General features: G+C 46.5%; 1 protein-coding gene across 9 annotated transcripts in view; it reads right to left on the bottom strand.

Annotated features, from left to right (window-relative positions):
* The window catches only part of CRACDL (CRACD like), a 106606-nt gene that overhangs the window by 12627 nt on the left and 68031 nt on the right, over positions 1-25948 (bottom strand). For 6 of the 9 annotated variants that reach the window (XM_019669189.1, XM_019669187.1, XM_019669192.1 and 3 more), the window contains 4 exons: positions 18111-18246; positions 17596-17757; positions 9231-9458; positions 2912-4571 (listed from right to left, as the gene is read on the bottom strand). In XM_019669189.1, the coding sequence (XP_019524734.1) occupies positions 2912-4571; positions 9231-9458; positions 17596-17757; positions 18111-18246 (2186 nt within the window). Of the gene's footprint in view, positions 1-2911; positions 4572-9230; positions 9459-17595; positions 17758-18110; positions 18247-21345; positions 22438-25948 lie in introns of those variants that run through there. The other 3 variants (XM_019669194.1, XM_019669195.1, XM_019669193.1) reach the window with 3 other exon arrangements.

Genomic DNA, 25948 nt, shown 5'->3' with positions numbered 1-25948 from the left:
TGTCCAAAATATCCAACATGTGACCATAACTATGTAGAAAATAAATGACACACACTCACACAGAGAAAAGAAAGACTAGATGGAAAGGCCAACAGAGATAACATCTATAGAGTGGGCTTGTAGGTGATTGCTTTTTTCTATATCCTTTCTGTATTTTACCATTTTTTTACATGAGAATCTCCAGCTGCTTTGTTCAAATTCTAATCCTGTGCACAGGAAACTGTAATTTAGGCTCTGGCTGGGCTGGCCCAACAGGAGGGTGGGTAATATCCTGCACCCATGAACAAGTCTGAGAACCCCAGGCCGTTCACCTGAAATAGCATATCAGCAGAGTGCCAGGTGTCCTGGGGTAGACAAGCACAAACAGCGCACTGGGCTTGCAGTAACCACCCCAAGGAGGTCCTGGGAGGCCCAGCCCACTTGGCCAGCCGGACTCCTCTGCTGACTGCAACCACCATCTAGTCCTTCCTGCTTCCCCCACGGAATGGTTTTTCCGTGTCTTCAAGGAAGGAAGAAAGGGAGTGGGGGACAGGACAGGGGTTAAGTAGGACATCTGGAAATAAAGCAGCTCGAGTCCTTAAGGCAGAACCCCACGCCCATGTGCGACACCTCCATAACCTGATTTTATGATTTGTACCCCTGGCAGGGAGGGAGACAGGGGAGATGGCAGCCTATCTGGGAGCTCTGGGCAAAGTGCTTGCCACCGCAAGATAATTCACAGCAATAATTAGGCCTTTCTGGAAAAGTAAGTCATACTGTTATTAAAACTTTTATGATCTGTATGTTTTGTATGCATTGAATTCTCTTTAGTTGCTATAACTTGGGAGCAACAAGGGTGATAGCAGAAGCAATGAATTCAGCCACAAGCAGATCCAAAGTCTGGGAAAGGCTCCTTCCCTGGGGGGGTCCAGCAGCACAGACCCTGAGATCCAGAGGCAGCCCCAAGGTCCTGGGTGGGACCACACAGCAGCCACAGCCTGTCCTGGCACTTGTCCCTCCAATAGTAACTCCCATTGGGAGGGGAGGTTCCCAACAGAATGTGGGTAATTCTTCCCTTGTCTCTTTGCACTGAAATGAAAATCACTCCCCGTGCCCCATAAAGTAACCTAGATTCTTTCACTCTGGAATTCATCTGAATTGGTTATTTCTGTGGCTTAGACGATGTTAATAAACATAGATGGACAAGACAATCTTCTATTTAAGTATAGCCATTAATATATAAAGACTATATTGTATTTTATGAATCAAAGAAAAAAAAACATCAGGTCTTTAGAGACCTTTCCAGGCATCTGGAAATAAACGAAGCCTAACTCGGGGAGATTATGAATTATTGATGCACCAAGCACTGCTCTCTGAAGCTTCTGTCCCAGCTCTCACCGTGAACCTGAGGGTCCTGTGTTTACGTTCCATTCATCCCGCAAGCCCTTCAGGGACATGTTCAATTCCAGGTCATGAAGGTGATCGGCGCTGGTGCTGACATCAGGGTTTTACCTGCACAGGGCAAGACCCCGCCTCCCTATCCGTCCTCGCTACTTCAACCAGAGGCTTTTTGAATCACTCTGCAGTGGATTCAATGACCTGGCGGCAAATTGGCAGACGGGATCCTCAGGAACAGCTTGAAGCTCCCCCAGAGCTCCCTCACTGATTGTCCTAAAGTAGTGGCAGCACTAGCACAAAATCAGGGCCGAGCCAGGCCCCAGGTCAGGAAGGCCGCACATGTGCTTTGGGGGCATTTTCCCGGCACTTCTGCCTGGAACCACCTGCATCTGTGGGTGTCACCTTAGGAAGTTAAAACACGTTGTACACTGCACTTTTACTTGCTTCCTAGATGGGAGACAGAAAAGACTAGAACTCCTTCAAATCTGTCTTCACATTGCTTCATGTGACTCCTTCCTGTGTGTGCCTTTCATCTTGCTTTTAGGGTGGAAGTGGGGGTGTCCCTAAGAGAACAACTGGGTTCTAGTTCCTTTTTGTCCCACAAAGCAGTGCTTAGTGGAGTCCTGCACTCACAGTAGTCACTTAAAATACTGTGAAAGGTTTTTGTTGTTAAATAAAATTGGCCAAGGAACACTGCTCCCCAGGGCCCTCGTGGCCCATGCCCCCGACTTGTTTGGGCAGCTTCCCTTTCTGGCCCTCTGCTTTCCATCAGTGATAGAAACCGCCAGTGAAAGGCTCGCTAGCTCCACTGCAAAGACCAGTTTCCAACAGGCTGCTCATTTCGTCGGAAACACTATCAATAAAAAGTGACAAATGTCTACGACATAGAAGAGTCATCGGTTTTGTCTCTGCTCATTTTAGAAGACAGTTGCTTTAGAAGATTCTCGCACTCTGCCCCAATCTTAACACCGGCTCCCTTTTGGGACAGGCAGCTAACACCCACCCTCCAACGGGTTCACATTCGACAAAGGCTGTGACTCCCATATATGGGGTGCTTCGCTGGGGCCCATGAGCCTGATTATAAAACGGAAGGAAACACTTCCTTGGGGGGAAAGGTCAGAGGATACTAAGTGACAAGAAGAGCCCGATGCCTCATTTATAACCAAGAACAGCGAAGGCCCTGACAGAGCACATGTCCTGGGTTCTGGGCCTCGACGAGCTCCAGAGGTAAACGGTGCAGCGGCGTGTGAGGGGCCCACTGAGGGGCCTTTCAGGGAATAATACGCTGCAAAAAGAGTGTGGACGACTTCCTGATGCCTCTGAACTTACAACAAACTGGTATTTGTCTGCCCTTCTCTACTCTCCATCCCTAATCAAACATGTCAGTGGCACCACAAGGAATTTTGACGTTTTCTTCCAATTCCCCTGCAATAAGATTTTTACCCAAAATATTTATATACTTGGTGGCCATCCAGCATCTAGTGCCACTAATGTGGTTCCCCATCATCCCATCTCTTCCCAAACACGCTCTTACCAGCTCCTTGGTGGGGCGACCTTTTCTCTGCCATCCGACTCTCCTTTCTGGGGCCCGGGGGCAGCGTGGCCTTGTCCAGCTCTCCGGGGCTGACATCAGGGGATGCTGGCGGGTACGGGAGGGTGAGGGCCTGCAGAAGTGGCTTCCTGGGCAGGGGTGGCTTGGAGCCGAGCTGCTCCGATGACCGGACCTTCCCCTTCCCCTGGTCGTTTGGGGACCTGGCCCCCCGAGTAGCGGGGGCGGTCCGCATGGGACACTTGTCCTCTTTTGAAAGCAGTGTCAGTCCTCCCTTTTCTAGCCTGACCTCAGCACTGTACCTCTTGATTCCTTTCACTTCTGGAGAGGACACATCTCTGTGTTTGAAAGAGAGAGATGTGGACCGAAGCTTCACAGGGAAGGAGCTTCTGTCCCCACCGGTGGGTGGCTCCTGGGCAGCGGGGCAGGGGTCACTTGTGGCTGGCGTATTCACTGCATCCTGGGGGCTCCTGCCCGGCCCAGCCTGACTGGCTACCCTGTCCCCCAGGTCCTGAGAGCCACATTCAGCTGGTGAGGGTGGCTCCTGAGGGTCCAGTTTTCGGTTCTGGGGCACAGGAGGTACCTGGAGGTCATCGAGGGCAGCCTCGCTCTGCCAGGCTTGGCCGCTCCTCAGCAGGGGAAGCCGGACAGCGGAGGGGACAGCAGCAGGGCCCACAAGGCCAGAGTGTCCCAGCCGGTCTCTGTGGCCTGTGCGTGGCCACGCCCGGCCCGAGGACACGGAGAACTTCTTCACACTCCGAGGCTCACCACCGCCTCTTGCGATTTTCTGCTCCCGTGCCACCCTCTCGGGTCCCTCTTGTGGGGACCCAGCCAGTTCAGCCCTGGAAGGCTCCAGGGGGCTGGCATCCTTGTCCAGGGCACAGGGGGTGGGCTCCTCTGGAGGTGACTCCGAGGTGGACAAAGCGAGGGACACGTTGAGGCTCCTGCTGGCCACCAGGGCCTTGTGCTTCAAGCAGCTCTTGGGGACTGGGAGGTTTGGGGCAGGGGTCTCGGAACATTCTGTCCCTGCTCCCTCGAGACTAGGCACTGCCAGTGTCAGCTCCACCTCCTTCTGCACATTGTGGTCTGGCCCCTCTGGACCAGAGGGGGTCTCCACGGTGGTGGCAGGGCCGGTCGCAGGTGGTGTCATGTCTTCCCCAGGGATGTGGGGAGATAACCGACTCTCAGCATCTCCAGAAGCACAAGCTACCTCATCAGCTGTGTCCCCGGCTGGGGGACATGCGCTTGCGAAGGACAGCTCCTCCCTCTGGTTTTCGCTGTCGGGGTCAGGGTGCAGGGAGTCTTCTGGCAAAAGTGGGGACTCTAAGCAGGGGGCTGGGCTTGACACAGGCTCTGTGACCTCGGGGGTGGTCGGGCGGCTCGAGGGATTGTCCCCTGGGGCGCTCTCCTCCTCTGCACTGGCACTGAGCGCCGGGCAGTGCTGTAGGCGTGCCCGTCTTGCACGGGGCCCCCCAGGTGGCAGCATGGTGGCTGGTTTCCCGGGCTCAGGGCCTCTGTCCTGGACCATGTCTTGCTGTCCAGTAGTGGGCTTGTCTTCTGAGATGACTGTGGGTGATGGCTTCTCATCATATTCCTCCTCCTCTGGGGTGCAGATCAGGTCGCTCAGGCATTCGGACTGTGCCCGCTACGAGAGATGCAGAGGACAAAAGACAGCATTTTTACATAGAATATCAGGAAACTTGCGACCTTCCTGTTTTGTTCATATGGTTAAAGGCAGCAGAATGTCCCAGAAGTGGGCACTGGAGTGGATATTCACACACAGGCGTCTTTTCCTAGTCCCTCCTTTAATGGTCTGTTTGGATTCTTGTCTCACAAGCTCAGCTCTTAGCAGGACACTAGCAGCTATGCTCTCGAAATAAATGTTGCCTATGGCTCTTGTGGGTGAGTCAAGAAACCAGTCGACGCTGCTCTACAGAGCAAAGCAAAGGGAAGGGCACCCATGCCAGGTGGGGCTCTGCCACGCTTTGTGCTCTACACTTGTTACTTCATTTCCTCTTACTCCTCGATTCGTCCCAGTGAGGAAATGACTATTATTCCCTCTCTGCAGCTGGAGAACTGGGAGCTCAGACAGGTCCAGCCTTTGGTCAAGGCTTTTACTGGCTCTGTGGAAAGCTGGTGCTCCGTGACCCTGGGCTGCCTCAGAGCCAGCCTCCCACCTCAATGCTCCCTCCCTAGGTTTGCACCCTCATTGCCAGGGCAGACTGGTTTACTCAAAAGATGAGTCATATCACGTCAAACAGGAACAGTAGCAAAGTAGAGCTTACAGGATTAAGTCCAAACTGCTTAGCTAAATTTAAAGTCTTCCATTCTCGCTGTGAAATTGTTTCTCTCAGTCCCTATTCAGGTCCAGCCAAGTCCCAACTACTGTATGTGCCAGACTCCAGGTCTGAGGGGCTCCCTTCACACCTCCAGAGTGCTCTACCCACACCCCCAAGACTGCCTCAAAGTCCACTGCTGACAGGAAGCCTTGCCTCTTCCCCAAGGCTTACTTGCCTCTTCTCCCTTGTCTACTGAAGCCCTGACAGTAAATGCTACACTGCCTTCTGACATGCCTCTGGGATTTAGACTTAGTGACGTCCTCCTTCCCATACACAGAGTCACTGCTTGTTCTCTTAGGCAGAAAAGGAGATCAAGGTAACCACGGCCTCATTCAAAAGCAATATGTGAAAAGGACCTAAAGTATGAGGGTGTTGAGACTGATTTTTGTGAAAAGTTCATGACATTAGACCTGGAGAGTTACCCAGGCTCTTGCATAAGCGCAGCTGTCTCCTCTCCGCTTTTAGGAAACACTTGGGGAATGTTTGCAGTAGGTTTTCGTTGTTTCTTGATGTCATTTTAACATTTTCCAGCCGGCATCTCCTAGCTCACAGAACACAGGGTAACTGGGGTGTCTGAACAATACCTAAGCTCTCACCAAGATGCACAATCCTATTCCTCGTGATATGAAAGGAGGAAGATGTACACGGAAATCCAACGGAAGCATTTTCAAAAGCTGCAGGTACAAAAGGTGTTACTGGCTTTTGGCTGTTATAGAAAATCATTGATGTTGAAACCTCTTTGGAATGTGGATCACATTTTAAAATGCTTGGAACCCACACTAAAGTCAGCACAGAGCTCAGGACCAGACACACCCCGACCTGAGCCACTCACAACTCCAGGGAGGTTCCAGGGAAGGGCCGGGCTGGACGAAGGCTGGCGTGGGGCACGGACACCAGAAGATGGCTGCTGAGCAGAGGCTTTGGAGGGAACAGAGAGGCTTCTGACTCAGCTTGGGCTCCTGGCCGGGCACAGCAGGAAGGATGCATATGCCCACTCCATTTCCACCTCCCCTCCACTCCTCCTCTGGGCCCTCACAGCAGCTTGGCGTCCTGGACCCCTCCCAGAGGAAGCGGAAGGGGAGGACCCAGTGCCCAGCCTGCTCTGGGATGAAGACTATCGTGGCTCATCCCCCGTTTCTCACCAGAAACAGTCTTGGGAAGTCCACATAATCTCTGGGCAGAGGACACTGCCGACTAGTAGTGAGGGGAGGTGCCAGTTTCCACCTGGGACTCGGGGCTGGCAGCTGGCAGCTCTGCCAGCCATGCGGCAAGCCATTTAATTGTGCTGCCCAGATTTAATAATATTCGCTGCTCCCGGCACTTCCTGGGTTGGGATGAGGACCAGCTGGTATGGGGAGATGTTAGTGTCAACATTTATGAGCGTCCCACTTCTAGCACTGGAGCCATACACAGGGCACGGTTCTGTGCAGCTGGATAAAATGCTGAGGCGACAACCAGCGTTTGTCTTCCCCGACCCCTGCTTTGGTGGGGGCACACAGATTCAGCCAAACACACACTTGAATGTGTTTTTCAAATTCATGATAAATACTACAGTCTTTATAGCCAAGGTGTTTTTTCTGTTGTTGTTGTTTAACTACCCAAGATTAGGTTCTTAAGGTAAGGAAAGCACCCCCCATTTTTTTCCTTCTAGAGCTCCAAAAAGATTCAGGGCCTAGATGACGTGGGTGAGACTTTACCCCACTGATGACAGAGCTGGAGATGCCTGGCTGGGCACGGGCAGCTGTTCTGCCCAAATGGAGGAAGGAACTTGGGCAGCAAGAGAAAGAGACTAAAGTGGGGACTCTGGAGGTGTCTGAGCCTGGGGGCAAGAGGTGAGAGAGTGGGTGATGAAGAAAGAAACCCCAGAGACTGTGAGGGATCAGAAAAGCAGGGGACACATGGACCTCATTGTCCAAAGGGGCAGTGAACCCCCACAGAAGTCCTAGGATTGGGAGGGCTGGGAGGGCAGCAGAGGGACAGCGTGGTGGTTCTTCCCCACCCGTAGAGCAGGACAGAAACATCTGAGAGCACCTTGGTCCCGAGAGGGGCCAGGGCACCAGGAAGGTCCTCATGGTTGGAAGGAGGGACCTCATGACCAAAGGACAAAAGGGGCAGTGGACACTGATGGGCAGAGGCCTCCAGCTTAGGACTCAACAGTGACCCTGGTGACCACTGGCCAGATATTTCTGTCCAGTCAGGAAAACAGAGATACCGCCACAAACTTTATATATCCATCCTGCTCCCTACCAAGAAGGGAAGGGAAAGGAGGAGGGGAAGATATGACAATGGCAGTTTAAATCAAGGAAAGACTGTGTTTACCCAGACTGACGAAACCAGATTTTCTGTTATTCTAAAAAACATAGCTCAAAGGCTAAGTCAAGCCCAAAAGCGGGGAAGGAGGTGCACAGTTCTGCTCTGGGAGCCTCGGGAAAGGTTGCTGTACTTCCCCCTTGGGGAGCGGCCAGGCTTCCCTAGGTCACCAAGTCCTGTCCTGGCAGCGGCTGGTTACATATACCCTTGCCAGGACAAAAGACACTCCTGTGAGAATAAAGCCCAGACTTGAAGGCCAGAGGAAGCTGGCTTTGTCTCTGCCCTGTGGCTCCACTCAGCAGGGGAACAGGTAGGTCAGAGGTACAGGGCTGTGCCAAGTCCCCACAGCTCAGAACCTTTAACTGCCAAGGCACTGGATATGTAAGCATGTGCATACGTCCCTTTGTCCCCAGCTGCATGAGGCACGTTACCTAAAGGTAACCACAGCTTGCTTCTTTCTCTAGCATCAGTCCCCCCCAAAAGTCGATCTTTTAGAACTCATGTCAAGCTTTCTGGCATGAGTTTCCAAAGCACCTTCCACTCGCTCAGAACTAAAATCCTGAAAGGCCACTGTCACCAGCTGAAGAACCTAGCTTGTCCTGGGTACTTCATCAACACCCACAACCTTGGCTTGAGGGAAGGAGAGAGAGAAGGTTGGTCTGTGAGCACTCCTTCTCAGCACCATCATGCTCTGTGGCCAGGCTGGCCCACACGCTGCTTCTAAGCACTCCCCTGTGGGCACCACCAGGCAGGGGAGAAAGCACCAACCCCATGTAGACCTCTAACCCCAGGGTTATCATGAGGTCTAAGTCCTCAACCAGCAATTTCCATGAACTGTGAGCTAATGACTGCCCCAGGCAGCACACCCAAAGAGGGGTGTGTCCTTATAGGAGCACAATCCCACGATCCCTATGCCATTAAAACAGGTCCTCGCCCAAGGCAGGTATTTGTTCTACTGGTTCAGTTTCTTCCTCTGTCACTCACTCATTCGTTTGTTTGTTCATTCATTCATGCATTCAACAAATGTGTACTGAATGTCAGCTCTGTGACCAGCCTTGCTCCAAGTGCTGGAAGCGTAGCTGGGACAAGGTCCCAGCACAGACTGGCAGGAAACAAGTGAGCATACGCATTTCCAAAGGTCCCTTCTGTGTGGGGCCAGTGCGAGGAAGGAAGTGAACACGGTGGTGGGAAGGTGGGTCAGGTGAGCCTCTGTAGGACCTCTGAGCTGAGACCACAAGGCTGAGAAGGAGTAGCCAGGAGAAGAGCATCTACAGCAGGTACAAGGCCTGAGGTCAAAGGCAACCTGAAGAGCTCAAGGAGCCAGAAGGAGGTCCAAGTGTGTTGAGTGAGGGAGTGAGAGGGAGTCTGAGAGGCAGGCAGGGCCTGGAGTGTGGACTTTACACTGAACGCAGTGGGTAGGCCATGGACCCACAGCACAGAGCAGGTTCTTGGTAAATATGCAGAATGAATGAATGAGTGAATGAATGTATGGAGTGTTTACGTAGGGGAGAGATGTGTCTGATTTATGTTGAAAAGACAAACAATGCCACTTCTTGCAGTGGGTCAGTGGGGCCATGGAGGTCGCTCAGAGGGGGCACCTGACCCTGAGGGGAGAGAGGCGGGGGGGGGTGGCGCTGGGGAAGAAGCCCAATTACCGAAGACAGCCGCCTCATCTTGCTCGACCGCTGGTTGCGGGGCTTAACTAAGAGCTTGTGCTTAGCTGCAGAGTTGTCCAGGCAGGAGGAGAATTCTGGGGGATAACTGAAATCAGCCACCGGTGCCACACTGCTGTCCAAGGTCCGGGAGAAGATGGGGGTGTCACTCAAGTGCCTGGAGGAGAGCTGGTCTGGAGACGGCGGCCGGGATGAGGAAATTAAAGAGACCTTCACAAGACAAGGAGCAAACACAGCAAGCATTAATTCCCAAGACAAAGTGAATGCGACTAACACTTCAACTCTCTCCTTTTAGCATGTCCCGTCTTCCCACGAGAGGACATGTTTTACACTTGACTCTCAACAGGGAGGGTCGTAGAATAATGGCTGGGAGGTTTAAGGGTTGGGCTGATCCCTGGTAACCTATCACTCATTTCCAAGGCCACCCAGACAACCTGGGTCCCAGGCGTCCTCAGCAGGAGAGCTGCCTTCACTCTCCCACAGCAGCTGGCATAGGTGCTTCAGACAAGAGCTGGTTTATCCGATGACACAGACCAGCCCGATTTCTCCAAGTGCAGAAATGGGCATGGTTCTGTCTCTGAAAGCTGAGAGGGTGGCCCAATGGTGTGACTTACAGGTACAGAATGTGCCCAGCCCACCACTTAGCAGTCTATCACCAGTGCTGTGTTTGTTCATTCTAGGCGGTTTCTGTATCTTCTGTAAGTTACCATCTGTTAAGTTACAACATTGCAGTAGCTTATACCTCAGCAGAGAGTGACTGACAGCCAAGGGCAAAAGTATTGCCAGGGAGGAAGGGGACTCTGGCCAACATGTGCAAGAATCAAGAATGATGGCAACACCTTGAGACCCCTGCCCACTAAACTTGGCAAGCTCCTCCACCGAGTGGGGTCTAAGTGAGTCTCCTGCAAAGAAATTTGTCAGCATAAAGTAATGGAGGGGGTACCCACTGTGACCATGAGCAAATTCTGCCCAGATGAGGAGTGAGGTGCAGAGAGAGAATCTGGGAGGTGCTGGCTCTGGTTACAACCCTGCCACCTACAAGCAACCCAACCAACTTTCTATCCTAGCCTAGTGCTCAATGTTAGTGTCAAGTTTATGTGGTTTTTCCAATTTTTTTTTCTGTAATAAAATATACATAAAATTGAACATCTTAACCATTTCGAGTGTAGAGTTCAGTGGTATTAAGCACATTCATATTATTCTGCAACCATCACCAACATCCATCTCCAGAACTTGTCCTCTTGTAAAACTGAAACTCTATATCCCTTAAAAACTAACTCCCCACCCTCCTCCCTCAGCCCCTGGCATCCACCATTCTACTTTCTGTCTCTATGAACTTGACTGCTACAAGCGCCTAATACCAGGTGTGATCAAACAATATGGTGAACGTTTAAATAAAAAAAATTATGACAATAAAAGACACATTGCAATTAATCCCCCTCAGAATACTTCCCCTCACTTCAAACACACTCATCCTATCATTCTTGCCACTTTCTGAAGCAGTTCTGGAAGGTCTCTTTTGTGAGTTGTACTGTCGTGGCTGCCTCGATGTCCTGAATCGATTCAAAATGTTTACCTTTCATGGTCATTTTGACTTTGGGGAAGAGCCACAAGTCGCATGGTGCCAGATCGGGTGAATAAGGTGGATGAGGACACACTGTAATGTTTTTATTTGACAGAAATTGCCATATACCAGAAGTGATGTGTGACATGGTAGCCTTTCTGTTGTGATCACAAAATGTGGTGAATGCAGCTGCCGAGTGCCACCCAATGGAAAGTTAGGGATCTTCAATCCGGGAAGCGGTGCGTTGAACCTTAGTAACAGCGTGTGACAAGTTCCAACTTGTTTGATGCAGTCAGTTGGGTGTGAGCTATGGTTGAGAGAAGGTGTGGTTTAAAGTGTGCCATAAATCATCCTCCATCATGACAATACTCCATGTTACACATAATTTCTGGGATATGGCAATTCCTGTCAAATAAAAACATTACGGTGTGTCCTCATCCACCTTATTCACTGAATCTGACACCATGAAATTTGTGGCTCTTCCCCAAAGTCAAAATGACCATGAAAGGTAAACATTTTGAATCGATTCAGGACATCGAGGCAGCCATGACTGCGTAACTACAGACATGAATGAGGACTTCCAAAACTGCTTCAGAAAGTGGCAAAAACAATGGGATAAGTGTGTTCAAAGCTAGGGGGGATATTTTGAGGGGGATCAATTGCAATGTGTCTTTTGCTGTAATAATTTCTTTTATTTAAACATTCACCGTATTGTTTGATCACACCTTGTATAAATGGAATCCTGTAGTATTTGTCCTTTTGTGTCTGGCTTATTTCATTTAGCATGATGTCCTCAAGGTTCATCCATGTTGTAGCATGTCACAGGATTTCCTTCCTTTTTAAGGCTGAATGATATTTCATTGTGTACACAGATAACATTTTGCTTAACCTTTTATCTGCTGGACATTTGGGTTGCTTCCAAATTTTAGCTATTGTGAATAAAGCTGCTATGAACATGGGTGTACAAATATCTTTTGGGGACTTTCTTACAATTCTTTTGGATAAATATCCAGAAGTAGAATTGTTGTGTCATATGGTAGTTCTAGTTTTAATTTTTTGAGGAACTGCCATACTGATTTCCATAGTGGCTATGCCATTTTTCATTCCCACCAACAGTGCACAGGGGCTCCAATTTCTCCACATCCTCACCAACACTTGTTATTATTATTTTTTGAATGTAGCCATCCTAATGGGTGTGATGTGGTGTCAAGTTTACATTTTAACTTAAGACCATAATTTCATGCATCTCACAATGGTTTAGTAGTAAGCCCTCATGAAAACAGTCTCCCCAGGAAGAAGGCAGTGAACTAGATACAGGAACAAGCAGGCTCCTAGGGGTGTGGTGGCATCTCACTCACCTGCTTTTCCATAGCCCTGGAGCCTCACACACAGCAGGTGCCCAGTAGCCTCTGCTAAACTAGAGGAGGGGGCGCCAGAAGGGTGACACTGCTAGAGACTGGCTCTGATGCAGGGACTGTCCCCTGCAAGGGCACTGCCTCAGAGAGGAATGTAGTCTCCTTGTTCACATAAAGGTCCCTTATATGTTTTATTGCAAGTATAAAGCTTATTTCTTCAGTTTGATACAGTTCCATTCATTTATTTTTGCTTTTACTCCCCTTGCCTTTGAGGTCAAATTCATAAAATCCTCTCTGAACCCAAGGTCCATAAGTTTACTACCTATGCTTTCTTCTATGTGGTTTATTGTTTCAGGTCTTATATTTAGGTCTTTGATCCATTTTGAGTTCATTTTGGTGCATGGTGACAGATAGCAGTCTAGTTTCATTCTTTTGCATGTGACTTTCCAATTTTCCCAGCACCATTTATTGCAAAGGCTCTCTTTTCTCCATTGCATATTTTTGGCTCCTTTTTCAAAAATTATCTGCCTACATATATGTGAGTTTCTTTCTGGGTTCTCAATTCTATTCCATTGGTCGATGTGTCTGTTTTTCTGCCAATACCATGTTGTTTTGATTATTGTCGCTTTTTAGTATAAATGGAAGTCAGGAAGTGTGATACCTCAGCTTTGTTTTTTTTTCTTAGGAGTGTTTTGGCTATTCGGGGTCTTTTGTGATTCCATACAAGTCTGATGATTTTTTTCATTCTATTTCTTTAAAAAATGCCATAGGGATTTTGATGGGGATTATATCAAACTAAAAAGCTTCTGCACAGCAAAAGAAACCATCAACAAAACAAGGAAGCAACCAACCGAATGGAAGAATATATTTGCAAACAACACCTCCGATAAGGGGCTGATATCCAAAATATATAAAGAACTCATACAACTCAACAACAAAAAAATAAACAATCCAATTTTAAAAATGGGCAGAGGACCTGAACAGACACTTCTTCCCAAGAAGACATACAAACGGCCAAAAGATATATGAAAAAATGCTCAACTTCACTAGCTATTAAGGAAATGCAAATCAAAACCACAATGAGATATCACCTCACATCTGTCAGAATGGCTATTATCAACAAGACAAGTAATAACAAGTGTTGGAGAGGCTGTGAAGAAAAAGGAACCCTCATACACTGCTGGCTGGGAATGTAAATTGGTGCAGCTGCTATGGAAAACAGTACAGAGGTTCCTCAAAAAATTAAGACTACAACTACCATGTGACCCAACAATCCCTCTCCTGGGTATCTACCCAAAATCCCTGAAAACATTTATCCGTAAAGATATATATATAGACCTATGTTCATTGCAGCATTATTTACAGTGGCCAAGACATTGAACAACTAAAATGTCCTTCAATAGATGACTGAATAAAGAAGATGTGGTATATTTACATACAATGGAATATTACTCAGCCATAAGAAAAGATGAAATAATGTCATTTGTGACATGTATGAATCTTGAGAATATCATGCTAAGTGGAATAAGTCAGACAGAAAAAGTCAAGAACCATATGATTTCACTCATATATGAGATATAAAACTGAAAACAAACAAATAAACAAAAACTCATAGACACAGATAACAGTTTAGTGATTACCAGAGGGTATGGGGGATGGGGGGGTAAATGGGGATAAAGTGGGTCAAATATATGGTGATGGAAGGAGAACTGACTGGGTGGTGAGCACACAATGCAATATACATATGATGCATTATAGAATTGTACACTTGAAACCTATAATAATTTCACTAACCAACGTCACCCCAATAAATTTAATAAAAATAAATTATAATAACTTTTTAAAGTTTATTCCTGTCAACTGGGAGAAGACATTTACTAAAACGAGGGAAAGGGGTTATAAGTGGACACAATCTATTATAGTTCCCTTGTTTTAGCTACACAGGCTCTCACGGGAATAAAGGAAGGCAAATAATGTTTTTAAAAAGTCACAGAATTCCTAGTCATGACTTCCTCTGTACCTGTGGCTTTGGCTTCCCCAATTGTAGCTGATGACTCAGGAGGTCGCCTTAGATTGGACTGGTGACACTTTTCCCAGGCAGCTCTCCTTAAGGGTCACAAGCAGGATGGGACCCTTTCAAAACCATACATTCCTTTCCCCCTTGCCCAGGAAAACGGTGTCTATACACACTTGGTGAAACTTTGCTTTTGTTTTTCTGACTGTCTGGGATTCAAGAGAACAGACAAGATGAGCTGCTTTGCAAATGCAGTGAGCCCACACATGAGAAGGATTACTTTGTCTGTGACAAATGGGCTTCTGGTCACCCCTGTATGAACCCAAAGGACAGGCATTCTGCCCTGCCTCCTTCACCTGGGTGCCCTGCGTTTGCTCTGCCTGAGCTGATGGTCCTCGTGTGGCCCGCCGGGGAACTGAGCTCTCACTGCCCAATCTCCGCTGTGGTTGGAGGTCTTGGGGCCTGGAAAGACTGAGCCCTTCAGGACCAGGAGAATCATGAGCTCCACCTCCCATCAGTGAAGCAATTACCAGGGGTGGCGTGGGGCCCACGGGGAAGAGGGGGCAGGAAAGCTGACTGGCATGCTTATCTGTGGCCTGGTAGCATCTGGGCATTCACACTAGCACTGCTCACTCCCAGTCACCCAATTTTTCCTGAAATCTGTGCTTCTGGATGATTCTGGAAATGGGTGATTTAAAAGCCTAACAGTAACCCTGTGTTGGGGCTCAAAGGGCCCTCAGGAAATGGCCTGGGGTTCAGAGACTTTTTGGAGGGTGACCCTGGGTGACGGCTCCTTTACAGTGTTTATCCTCAAAAAGAGGGGCTCAGCCACTGAGGGGCGGGCTGAGGGGGGTGCACGTGGGTGCAGCCGCAGACATGAAGCGGGCGGGCGGGGCTGTTCTGCGACAAAAGGCCGACTGGCTTTTCACAGGTGCTGACCTATCTGATTTCATCTGATTCTCTCCCAAACCCTCTGAGGACAGATTCCTGCAGGTGATGGAATCTGCCCACGGCCTCGCTCCATAGTGGTGGTGGTGCCTTTCCTCCTTTGGCCACTAGAACTGTGTCTCCTCTGCTGACTTGCCCTAATCTCTGAGAGCAAACAGACGTGCCATTTTGTCACCCTCTACCCAGCATTCCCTACTTAATGGCAGGAAACCTAGAATATGACTAGTTAGATGTAATTTTACCTTAAAAATCACCAATTTGAGTTTCCTTAGTTGTTACCTCATGTGGTAATAAAAAATTTTAAAGTAATTCCATGTATTTCCTGAAAAACTCATTCTGCCAGAAAATATCACCTTGGCAGGGACATCAAATATTGTCTCTGAACACCCTTTTTCACAATAAGCCTCATTACGTTTCTCTGTCCAGAATGTGAGCCTGTGGGCAGTGGCACAGCAGGAAAAAATTAAACAGTCCCCAATCCCATCCTTTTGGGATTTAAGGCACCATTATATCAAATACCATGTGCTATATAAACATGTTCTAAAGGGTTCATTGTTTCCTCCCTCTCTCTGCCCACTGTGCCCTCCAAAACTTTCAGGGCGCAAAATACCATCATTGTGTCTTCAAAACCATGAGGATTGAGATTATCTATTTTGTTTAAGTCTTACAGGCTCAAATTTGGGTTGTCTATGAAGCTAGTGGACTGTTCACATTGTCCAATAGTTGATAAAATCTCCAAATATTTTCTTAAAAAATAACAGACCAACCATGGGAGGGATGCCGAGAAGGCTCAGGTCAGCCCTGCTCGGTGTGAGTGGCTCCTGCTCAGCTAACTGTGGAATTTGTGCATCATAGCGCTTTGCGGGTTTGGAGCTAGGCTCACTCCCTAGTGAGTGGAGTTAGAAACAACCTGTTCTTTCTACTATCTGTCCCAGCTAAACATGGAGAACCACTGTGTTATGAGCAACAGAGTGTGCTGCGGGACGCAGTGGGGACCAGTCGGCCAACCATGGCTCAAAGAGACATCTTTCCCACAGTGCAGCCCCAAAACATACAAAGTCACATCTGGTCCTGAGGCTGGGGACGCTGAAGCTGCACACCCGAGGGTGCAAAGGGATGTCTGCCTGTCACCTGGTGATTATACCTTAAGCAGCCACAAGCCTGTCAGCTTTCCCTCCAGTATTTTAAGGTGTGGAGAGGTGCAAGGTTGACACCCAGGAAATGGGCCAAACTATGCTCCTGTCCTCTCTTCCTTCCCGAGGTGGGAGAGCAGGTGTGGGGTAGCCACTGCCCTCAGACACTGCTCATGGAGCAAGCAGAGACAGGCTGACCGTAGACAGAATTCTGAAGAGAATACTTCTCTAGCCAGCTCGGGGTGAGCCCCCAACTGTGGGATGTGTTTACACTCGGCCACACCACAGCCCTTCCTGTCCATCATCACGGACACTCAGGGAACCCACAAGTGCACGAACACTGGGTAAATATTCTTTCCCATGCCTTTACAGGCAGGCTAGGGGGTGGGGGTGGGGTTCTGGATGCTAAGGTTGAAGTGACTACTGATTACATTTCACAGCAGCACAGAATCTGCAAGACAATGAGTACAATGAAGCCCCAACGCTTCACTGTGAACAGCCCTTGACCAGGACAGAAGTGACTGCTCCAAGGATACATGGGGCATGTGTGTGGCTGTAAACAATGGATCCTGGCCTTGACTGGTTTTCCAAGGGTCAGCATAACATGGATAACTCCAACTCTATCCATTCCTCAGCAAGCTCATCTACAAGGGGAAAATGATCATTTATGTAAATACATTGCATGGGCTTAAAATGGCAGCACCATGAGCTTTGTGGTTTATACAAGAGAAGGAGCTCAGTGCTTCCTCATGGATTCTCATCTCATGAGGGAGGGTGGTACCCGGGATGAGCTTCCCTGCCCTGAGGAGGTCATACATACCTCTCCTGCTTGTCAAACTTTCCCAGCAGCCCTGTCTACCAGCACCATACCTTACATTCCTACCCCTAACCTAACAAGTTCTAATCATCCTCCACTCAGATATGGGAGCCTAGATTAAGTCAAATACGTTTACCACTCCCTTCTCCCTCTGGCCAAGTGTCATGACAACAGAGAACAGACACAAGGGTGTTTTGTTCTTTGAGACGGGATGCTGGTCTGGTCATCCACTCAGACAGGAAAAACAAGGTATGGGGTTGATGGTATCAGACCTGTAACCATCCTGGAGAATGTTATCAAAACACTATCTCCTAACAAGACCTGAATTTCTGCTCAAAGAATGAAAAAAAATACCAACTGTGTGCTCCAGTGACATGATCTGGAAACCCCCTGGCCACATAAAGCCCAGCCACACCCACTAAGAGAATCTCAGGAGAAGGGGGGGGGGGCCCAAGGCCCCAACCGCCATGTGTGGTGGACATGGGTGGAGACGTGGGGGATGCAGGCTGCACTTGCCTTTATGGTTGTGCTGGGACCAATGTCATGCAGCAGGGACATCTCAGGGGGGCTCCTGGGCAGACCGTCGTCCTCAGAACTCATGCCGGCATCATCTCCCCTCTTGGCAGGAAGGCCCCCTGGAGGTGGTGGGCCCACTTTCACATTACACTGTATTTTTAACTGGATTGGAATAGAGAACATTTGCTCCTGTTTTATCAGTGACTTTTATCAACTAATCCTCCTGCCCCAATTTGTTCATTCCGGAGATAGTTTCAGTGCCCCTGCCTGGTGCAGGGGACTGAACCAAAAGAATCTCTGCCACTAGCTCTCTTGCTGTCATCTTGACAATGAGTGGTTATGATTTAGTATGGGTCGAGGTCCAGGCTAAACTAACTTGGCATGTCTTGGGAGAGCTGTGATGTGCATGCAGTTACACTTCAAAATATATCCAACACACCAAGCATCAGCGATTTAAAAACGTCTCGATTTGTGTGTGACGTACATGCGAAGTGACACTGCCAAGAAAAGCCTACCTGCAAAGCCTTGATCCGGTCACATACATTTTCTTGGGAGAATACCCGCACAGGTCGTGGCGGGTCCTGGCACGACTCGGGAATGAAAATACTGTCGTGTGAGAGGGCCCGGCTGCCCAGCGAGCCCCTCGACTCCCTAGGATGAAAGAGACGCCGTGAAACTCTGATCACCGTCACCTCTCAACTGGAGCCTTCGGGACGATCAGCAAGGCACAGTGGGTCGATGGCCCAGCATACGACAAGCCCACGGCAGCATTTATTTTTTAATTGGTTCTGACTTCAGTTTATCTCTACCCTGTTAAATACCACAGTCAATTATTAGGAGCATTGTCGAGACAGGAATTTTCCTAACAGATCTGAAGGTTGTGTGAATTCTTTTCATTAACGGAAAAACCAATGTCGGACAAGGTGTGAGGTCCAAGACAGGGGAGCCTTGGCTGGCTGGCGGGGTTGCCCGGGAGGGCGAGGTCATTCCCGTGGGCAAACATGCAGCCCCTCGGTGGGCTGGAGGCTGTGTCTGCACAGCAGGTTGAGGGCCTGCCTGACAGAGGCATCCTCACAAGGCAGTCCAAAGCACACTTCCGTGGCTGGGCTTGAAATGAGAAGTGCACATCTGCAAAGGCTTGCCCTCTTTGCATTACCTGATTTGATCCGTGCAACCCAACCTGTGTGCCTAGGTCCCAGGGTGTAGATGGTGGGCCCTTCTGTCATCACCGTCCTAGCCCCTTCCACATCACCCCTGACCTGAAGGCTCCAATTTGGAACTGCACCCATAAGACCTTCATGAAATGTCCTAAGAGGATGTGGGAGTTAGCTATCACATTTTCCTAGCAGTGGCTGCCTGAACAATAGGTGGAAGGAGGTGATGATGGAGGAAGGAAAGCCAGCCCCTGCAGACACTGGCAATCTTGTGTACCACGCCCCCACCCCCCACCCACCCCAGGCATCCTGTCTTCTGTGAGGCATTAGGGACTGTTAGGATCTAACTGTTGGCTAGAGATTCTGTCTCGCTTCTTTCTAGCCCGCAACAGTGAGTTTGCAAGTGGGGAACCCACAGCTCCCAGAAGGGTGTGTCATCACATTTCTGGGAGGGAATCCGGCCAAGTGGAAGCAACAGGCAGGCCCTCCCACAAGGGCAGCTATTGTCACAAAGATCAGAGGCACACCTGGGTTTCCCTCCTTCAATTGGCAGCCCATGGCCATACCCTTTGGAAACCATGATCACTGCCCAAACACCTCCATTCTGGGTGGAACTGGGAGTTGAGACAGCATGAAAAGGACTCTGCAAAGACGCACTGGCAAAAACACATGGCCATTCAACACAGCAACATTTATGGAAGCAAAAGACTGGAAGCAACCCAAATGTCTCCCGAGGAGGTGTCTGAGTAAACTATGGAATGTGCTATGTGCAGATGGCAGCTGACCAATGGGGTGAGGAGGATGTCTGTGAGCTTTGTATGGGCAGCATCAGACTATACTAAGCAAAAAATAGAAAAACGTGCAGTGTTTATGGTGTGTTAGCTGGGTGTGGGACAGGGGGTGAGAATATATATGCACACATGTGAACATAGGTATTTGCTTATATTTTTAAAAATAAAAAGGATAAGTAACAAACTAATGAAAAAAATGATTTCCTTTGGGGGAAGGGTAAAACAAGGAGGGAGACTGGTGCCCAGGGACTTATTAATACATTTACAATTCTGAAACTATGTAAATGTTTTACAGAGTTAAAAGACAAAAGTGAAATGAAAAGGGAAATAAAACAATCTCTAAAACTAGAAAACAACCAGAAACAAGCCTGATTTTATATCAGATTGTTGGCATAACCAAACAGAGAAAAGTGATTTCCAGTGACTTTAACTCAGCATCCAAGTGACTTTCAACTCTACATCTGTAATAGGATAAGTTTTAAGAAAAAACCCCAATGATAACAAATTGCACTTGATAGTTTTATGAGTAGCAGTACTTATTTTTAAAAAAACAGTGCTGAACAATCTTTACAGTATGCAACCTCTGTGTGGAAGAGGACAATAAAATTATTATAAGTGTATTGTACAATGAAGAAAATAATTTTATTAATATCATTAGGAACCAAAATTTCCAGAATAAGAGAAAAGTGAATTCAAACAAAGAAGTAAAATTTTTGTCCTAACAAATTTAAACTGGGAATATGAGTGAATTGATGATTTATATTTCTCCTAAAAAATAAAGCATTGTTCCTAGCTATATGTACTGGAAAGGTCTAGAAGCAATGACATTCAACTCACTACCAATCACCAACCCTGGCAGCCAGACTGTGGTCTCTAAAAACCATTTCACACTAAAGAGAACTAGAACTCTGTGCATAAATGGTGGACTACAGGTCTAAGGCAGGAACAATGCAAAATAAACCTGAGATTTTTCATAAGAAAGCTAGGACGCTTTCAGAGACAAGTGGGGTCATGTCCAAACAACCCAGGGGCTAATGCAAAGTGATTCCCAATAGCATATGATGGGCCAATGTGAGCATAAAAATGAATAAAGATTGTCCTGGGTTAAAGCAATCCAATATATAAAAATCTGTGCATTCCCAATGATACTCAAGAAAAAAGAGAGGAAAAAAACAAAACTCACTGGCCAGTATTAGAAGCTGAGAGGGCACCAGGTTATCATTCTGAAGGTGGATCAATAAAAGCATCATTATTCCAAGCACTGTCCTGTCTTTCCTATACCAATTGTATTTGAGAGCCAGCAAGGAACTGGTGAAGGAAAGGTCTTCTTCACAGAAGAATTCCAGCTGATGTATGCAGATGAATGACAGAATTATGAAAACCACCACTGAGCAATTAAATGATGGCTCCAGGTGATGGGTGTTAAAACCGTCGGTGGAGGGATCAAAATGATACCCTCTGAATCCAATGTTCAGTCTTAGAGTCACTAGAAGTGGGACAACCAGAAAGTGCGTGCCTTGTGATGTGAGGTGACAGTAAGTATCCAGGACCATCTTGAACCTAAATCTAATTAAATACCTAGATCCATTTAACACTTTACAAGAAATGCAGAGAACATAATAGGAGTGAGCACAATGGTGCCAAGCGAGAGCAAAGCCAGAAGGGGGGATATTCTGCACAGCAAATGACCCTACTTGTCCAGCAGATCAATGACATGAAACAAAGGGGGTGGGGTGGGAATTGGTATAGATTAAGAGGCATAACCACACAAACACAATAAATGGGTGTCAACTTTCCAAACCCACATGGTCCTACGGGCTTTGCCAGCATGAACGTGTCTTGGCAGATGGGGCTCTTCTGCCCATGGTGATGTTAGAGAAGTTGCTGCAGCATCTGGAAGCCACACAGACTCTTGCAGAGGCTGAAGACATGCCTTTAAGACTTTGCCTGTCCTCCACACTGCTCTTTAAAAAACGTCATTTGTACTTCCTGAACCTCATCACTCTCCACGCCCAAGCTTCCTTTCCTAGCGTCAATTCAGCAAACTTTCACCAGTCAGGGAGGACCAGACTGCTGCTAGCTGCTGGGAATATAAAGATGAAAAGGACACTGTCCCCACCACCTCCCATGGGTTCTGGTGATAGAGAGGAGACAGACAAATGGACAGGCTATTTCACCCCAGCTGGACCCTCTTGCCATGCTCCTTACTGTTCCATGGCCTGTTCCATGACCGGAGGGGCCACTCCCAGGCCTGTCTCCCCGACACCAGAACTGTGTGCTCCAGTCAAGAGACGGGGGTGGGTGGGGTGAAGGTCAGTTTTCCTGGGGCTGGCCCAGTGAAGACATTTACTAATTAGCAATGTTATCCCTGTAATGTCTCGCTCCCCAAGAGTTTAGGGCACACTGCTTAAAAAAATCTGTGTCCCTCTCCTCTCCGTGCCTCACAATACAATGGGGCACCTGCTCACTGCTAGCACCGGGGAAAAAAAACCACAAAAGCAAAAAATACCTCAAAGAAAAAACTTGAATCTTTTCTCTTCCGTAATTTGGTGCCACCAAGTGGTCAGTGTAATTTCTACGCCTTTAAAAACTGGAGAGGAAACTGGTGAGAAGAAGGAGGGGGGGACAGGACGCCGTCGCTGGGATGCTGAAGCATGACCCCATGTGACCCCATGTCAGTATGGTCAGTTCCCCATTCTTGAGGGTCATTATGCCTCTGAAGAGTTTTATCCTCAGATAAAGAGCCAATGTTGTTTAAAAGAAAACTTAAAAGTTGGCATGGCAACAAACCTTTTTTTTTTTTTTCCCTTTTACTAACAGTTATAACTGCTGGAATAACTGGAACATATATATTGTAAGTATATTTTGGTGAAATGCAAATTATAAAAATAAGGATTTCTTCGCTAGCTTNTTTTTTTTTAAAGATTTTATTGGGGAATTGGGGGAGGGGAGTAGTGTTGTGGAATTGGGGAAGGGGACCAGCCAAGTTGTTGTTCTTCAATCTTCGTTGTAGAGGGCGCCAAGTCGCCATCTGGCTTCCCGACGGCAGTTTGTGGCCTCTAAGCTCAAGGTGCTGTGTTCAATCTTAGTTGCAGGTGGGCGTAGCCACCATCCCATGTGGGAGTCAAACCAGCAGCCTTGTTGTTAAGAGTGTACACTCTATCCACTGAGCCATATGGGCAGCAGCTCAGCTCAAGATGCCAAGTTCAGTCTTAGTTGCGAGTGGGCATAGCCCACCATCGAACAAGCAATCTTGTTGTTACACCAGCTCAGCCATCCTGCCACCTATTGGCAGCTCAGCGACAGCTCAGCTCAGGCGCAGCGTCACTGGCCCATGTGGGAATCGAACTGGCTGCCCTGTTGCTTAGAGTTCACGCTCTTAAGCCAACTCTTAACCAACTGAGCTACTCGGCTGGCCCCTATATCTTTAATTTTTAATACATTTCTTCTATGAATTACTGAGATGTATTAAAAGTAACCTGCTCTGACAGATTTTACCTTTATTTAATTGTCAATTTCTACTGTATAAATTTTGACATGTTTTTGGTGCATAGAAAGGTACATTAATTATTTTTCTGGGGGAACTGAACCTTTTGTGAAATGTCCTCTTTAATTTTAGTAATGCTTTTTGCCTTAATTTTTATTTTGACTGCTATTAATACAATTATGCCAGCTTCCTCCTGCCCAGTGTTTTCCAGGTTCATGTCTTTTTATCCTTTTACTTTCAACTTTTCTGAATCTTTATATTTAAGAGAGTAAGAATTTGATGATCTTTAACTTCTATTATAACTGGAAAAATTAATGTAACTAGTCTACTCACACTTGCTGTAATTACTGATATGTTAATAAAAACAAGTCCACCACCTAACATGCTTTTTCTTAATCTCCTTTCTTGCTGTCTTTTGGATTAACTGACTTTAAAAAAATTATTCCATTTCTTCCCATTTCTAGTTTGTAAGCTTTGCCTTTAATCTCTGCTATTTCAGTGATTATCCTAGAAATTATACTACATGTTCTATTATGGGACAAAACAGGGAACTTAGAATACCTTAATCCTACTGTTATGCCCTGTTTTTGTTCTGCTCTTTAAAAAACCCAAAATATATTATTCCATGTACATTTAGATGTATCTGCTTTTTTCTCATTTCCTTTGATCGCTGCTCCTTCTTTGTTTCAAACCTTTCATTTAGGATGATTTTCCTTCTGCCTGAAGCAGATTTCTTCAGAATCTACTTTAGGGAGGATCAACTGGTGACAAACTCAGTTCTTGTTTGTCTGAAAATGACCTTATTTTTCCTTCGTTCCTGAAATATATATTTTCCTAGGAATACATTCGAGATGGGCAGTTATTTTTTCAAAGTTATTCTTTCAATAAAATTGAAGCCATTATTTCACTGTTTTGTGGCTTCTCTTGTGTGGTCGAGAAGTCAGTCATCAGGTTTTTGTTCCCTTGAAGGTAATGTCTTTTTTTTTTTTCTCAGATTTATTTTAAGATTTTTTTCCCCCTGTTTTCTTTGATTTTCTATATTTTCACTCTGTACAGATTTCCTTTTATATTTATCCTTCTTGGGATTCATTAAATCTGTGGGTTGGATCAACTTTTTTTAAATTCCAGAAAATTCTCAGCTATTCTCTCTTCCCCTGAGACTGTTCTCAAGTGTATCTTATACCCTTTCACTTATCCCTATGCCTCTTGTCCTCTCTTCTGTATTTTCCATCTTTTTACCATTCTGTATACTTTCTTGTGATTTATCTTGAGCTGATGTAATCTGCTGTTAAACTAACTACTGAGTTTTTAATTGTAATAAACTTATTTCTAGAAAATCCATTTGATTGTTTTTCAAATCTGGTGTACCATTTAAAAAATAATTTTAAAAATTACATACAGTAAAATGCAGTCCTTTTGATGTACATAGAGTTGCATAATCACCACCAAAATCAAGATACAGAAAGGTACCATCACCCTAATGATTCCATTTTGTAGCCAAACCCTTCCCCTGTCTTTAACTCCTGGAAACCAATATCTTCTCTGTTCCTATAGTTTTGCCTTTTCCAGGTAATGTGAATCCTCCAATTTTGTTCTTTTTCCAAATTGTTTTTATTATTCTAGTTCCTTTCCTTTTTCATGTAAATTTTCAAATCAGCTTGTCAACATTGGCAAAATATCTTTCTGGGGTTTTGATTGTTCATCTTTACCACCCCCCTGCATCTTCACTAGGTTATTCTTTCTATTTGGTTTATATTAATGCCCCCTTGGGAAGTGTACACAATCTTGCTCTAATGTGGAGAATTAGACTTACTTTAGTAGGAGTTCCTATAGTACTTTAGGTGGGGCAAATCCTGGCCCAAAGGGAATTTGGTTCTACAGCAAAGTCGCCTTAAATTCTGGTGGAAGCTTCTTTACCTTTATAATCACAAAATGATTATTATTGTTCACTGTTGGTTCTTAAAGAGAGTCTATTATCTGGAAAGACTCACATTTTCTGCATTTGCCCAGTCACCCTCTGGCCTTCACAGAGGGACCACATCTCTGCACGTCTGAACAAGCATGCAGCCTCACTGTCCTTTACTGTCAAAGCTGCTGCTGCTGGATTTGTGGATGTGGGTGACAGTGGCCACTCAGACCCGGAGTCTCACAGCTGAACACTTTTGTTTGGCTTGCAATGGTTAGTCAGCCATCCACTGGCGGCCTGTTTGTGCTACATTTATTCATCTGCCAGACTTTTTAATTCAAATTCTTTAATGGTGGCAGGGACTATTCGGGTTTTCTACTTCTTGAATCTGTTTTGTTATTTTTCTAGGAATTTGTCTGTTTTTTTCCAAATTTTCAAATTTATTGGCGTATAGTTGTTAATAATATCCTCTTATTGTTTTAGCATCCACATAATCTGTAATCAAGTTCTTTCTCAGCCCTGATACTAATAATGTGTGCCTCCTCTTTTTCCCTTGATCAACTGCACCAGAGGTCTGTCCATTTTATTTGCCTTAAAAACAAACAAACAAACAAAGTTTGGCTTTGTTAGTTCTCGTTACTGAATGTTTATTTTTTATTGTATTAACTTTGCTCTTATCTTTATTCTTTCCTTCCTCCTTTCTTCAGATTTACTTTGCAATCTTTTTAAACTTCTTGAGACAAATACTTAGCTTATTAATTTTCAGGCAACTTTATGAATTTTAGGTACATTCTAAGGACTTGGGGATTTTCTTTTCTTTCCATTACTGATAGCTAGCTTAACAGTACTATGGTCAGAGAATATTCTTTATGATTTGAATCTGTTCAAATTGGTTGAGACTTGCTTTATGGTTTACCATAAATTTGTAAGTGTTCTTAGTATGCTTGAAAATAATGTATTTTTTTCGATGTTTTATGTATATCATTTAGAAGGCCTTTCTCTCTTTTTTTTTTTT

This window comes from Hipposideros armiger, unplaced genomic scaffold (assembly GCF_001890085.2).
Source record: "Hipposideros armiger isolate ML-2016 unplaced genomic scaffold, ASM189008v1 scaffold_550, whole genome shotgun sequence".
In the NCBI taxonomy this organism is placed as follows: Eukaryota; Metazoa; Chordata; class Mammalia; order Chiroptera; family Hipposideridae; genus Hipposideros; species Hipposideros armiger.
The sequence above is the reverse complement of the archived record's forward strand: the minus strand, read 5'-3'. Positions and strand labels throughout refer to the sequence as shown.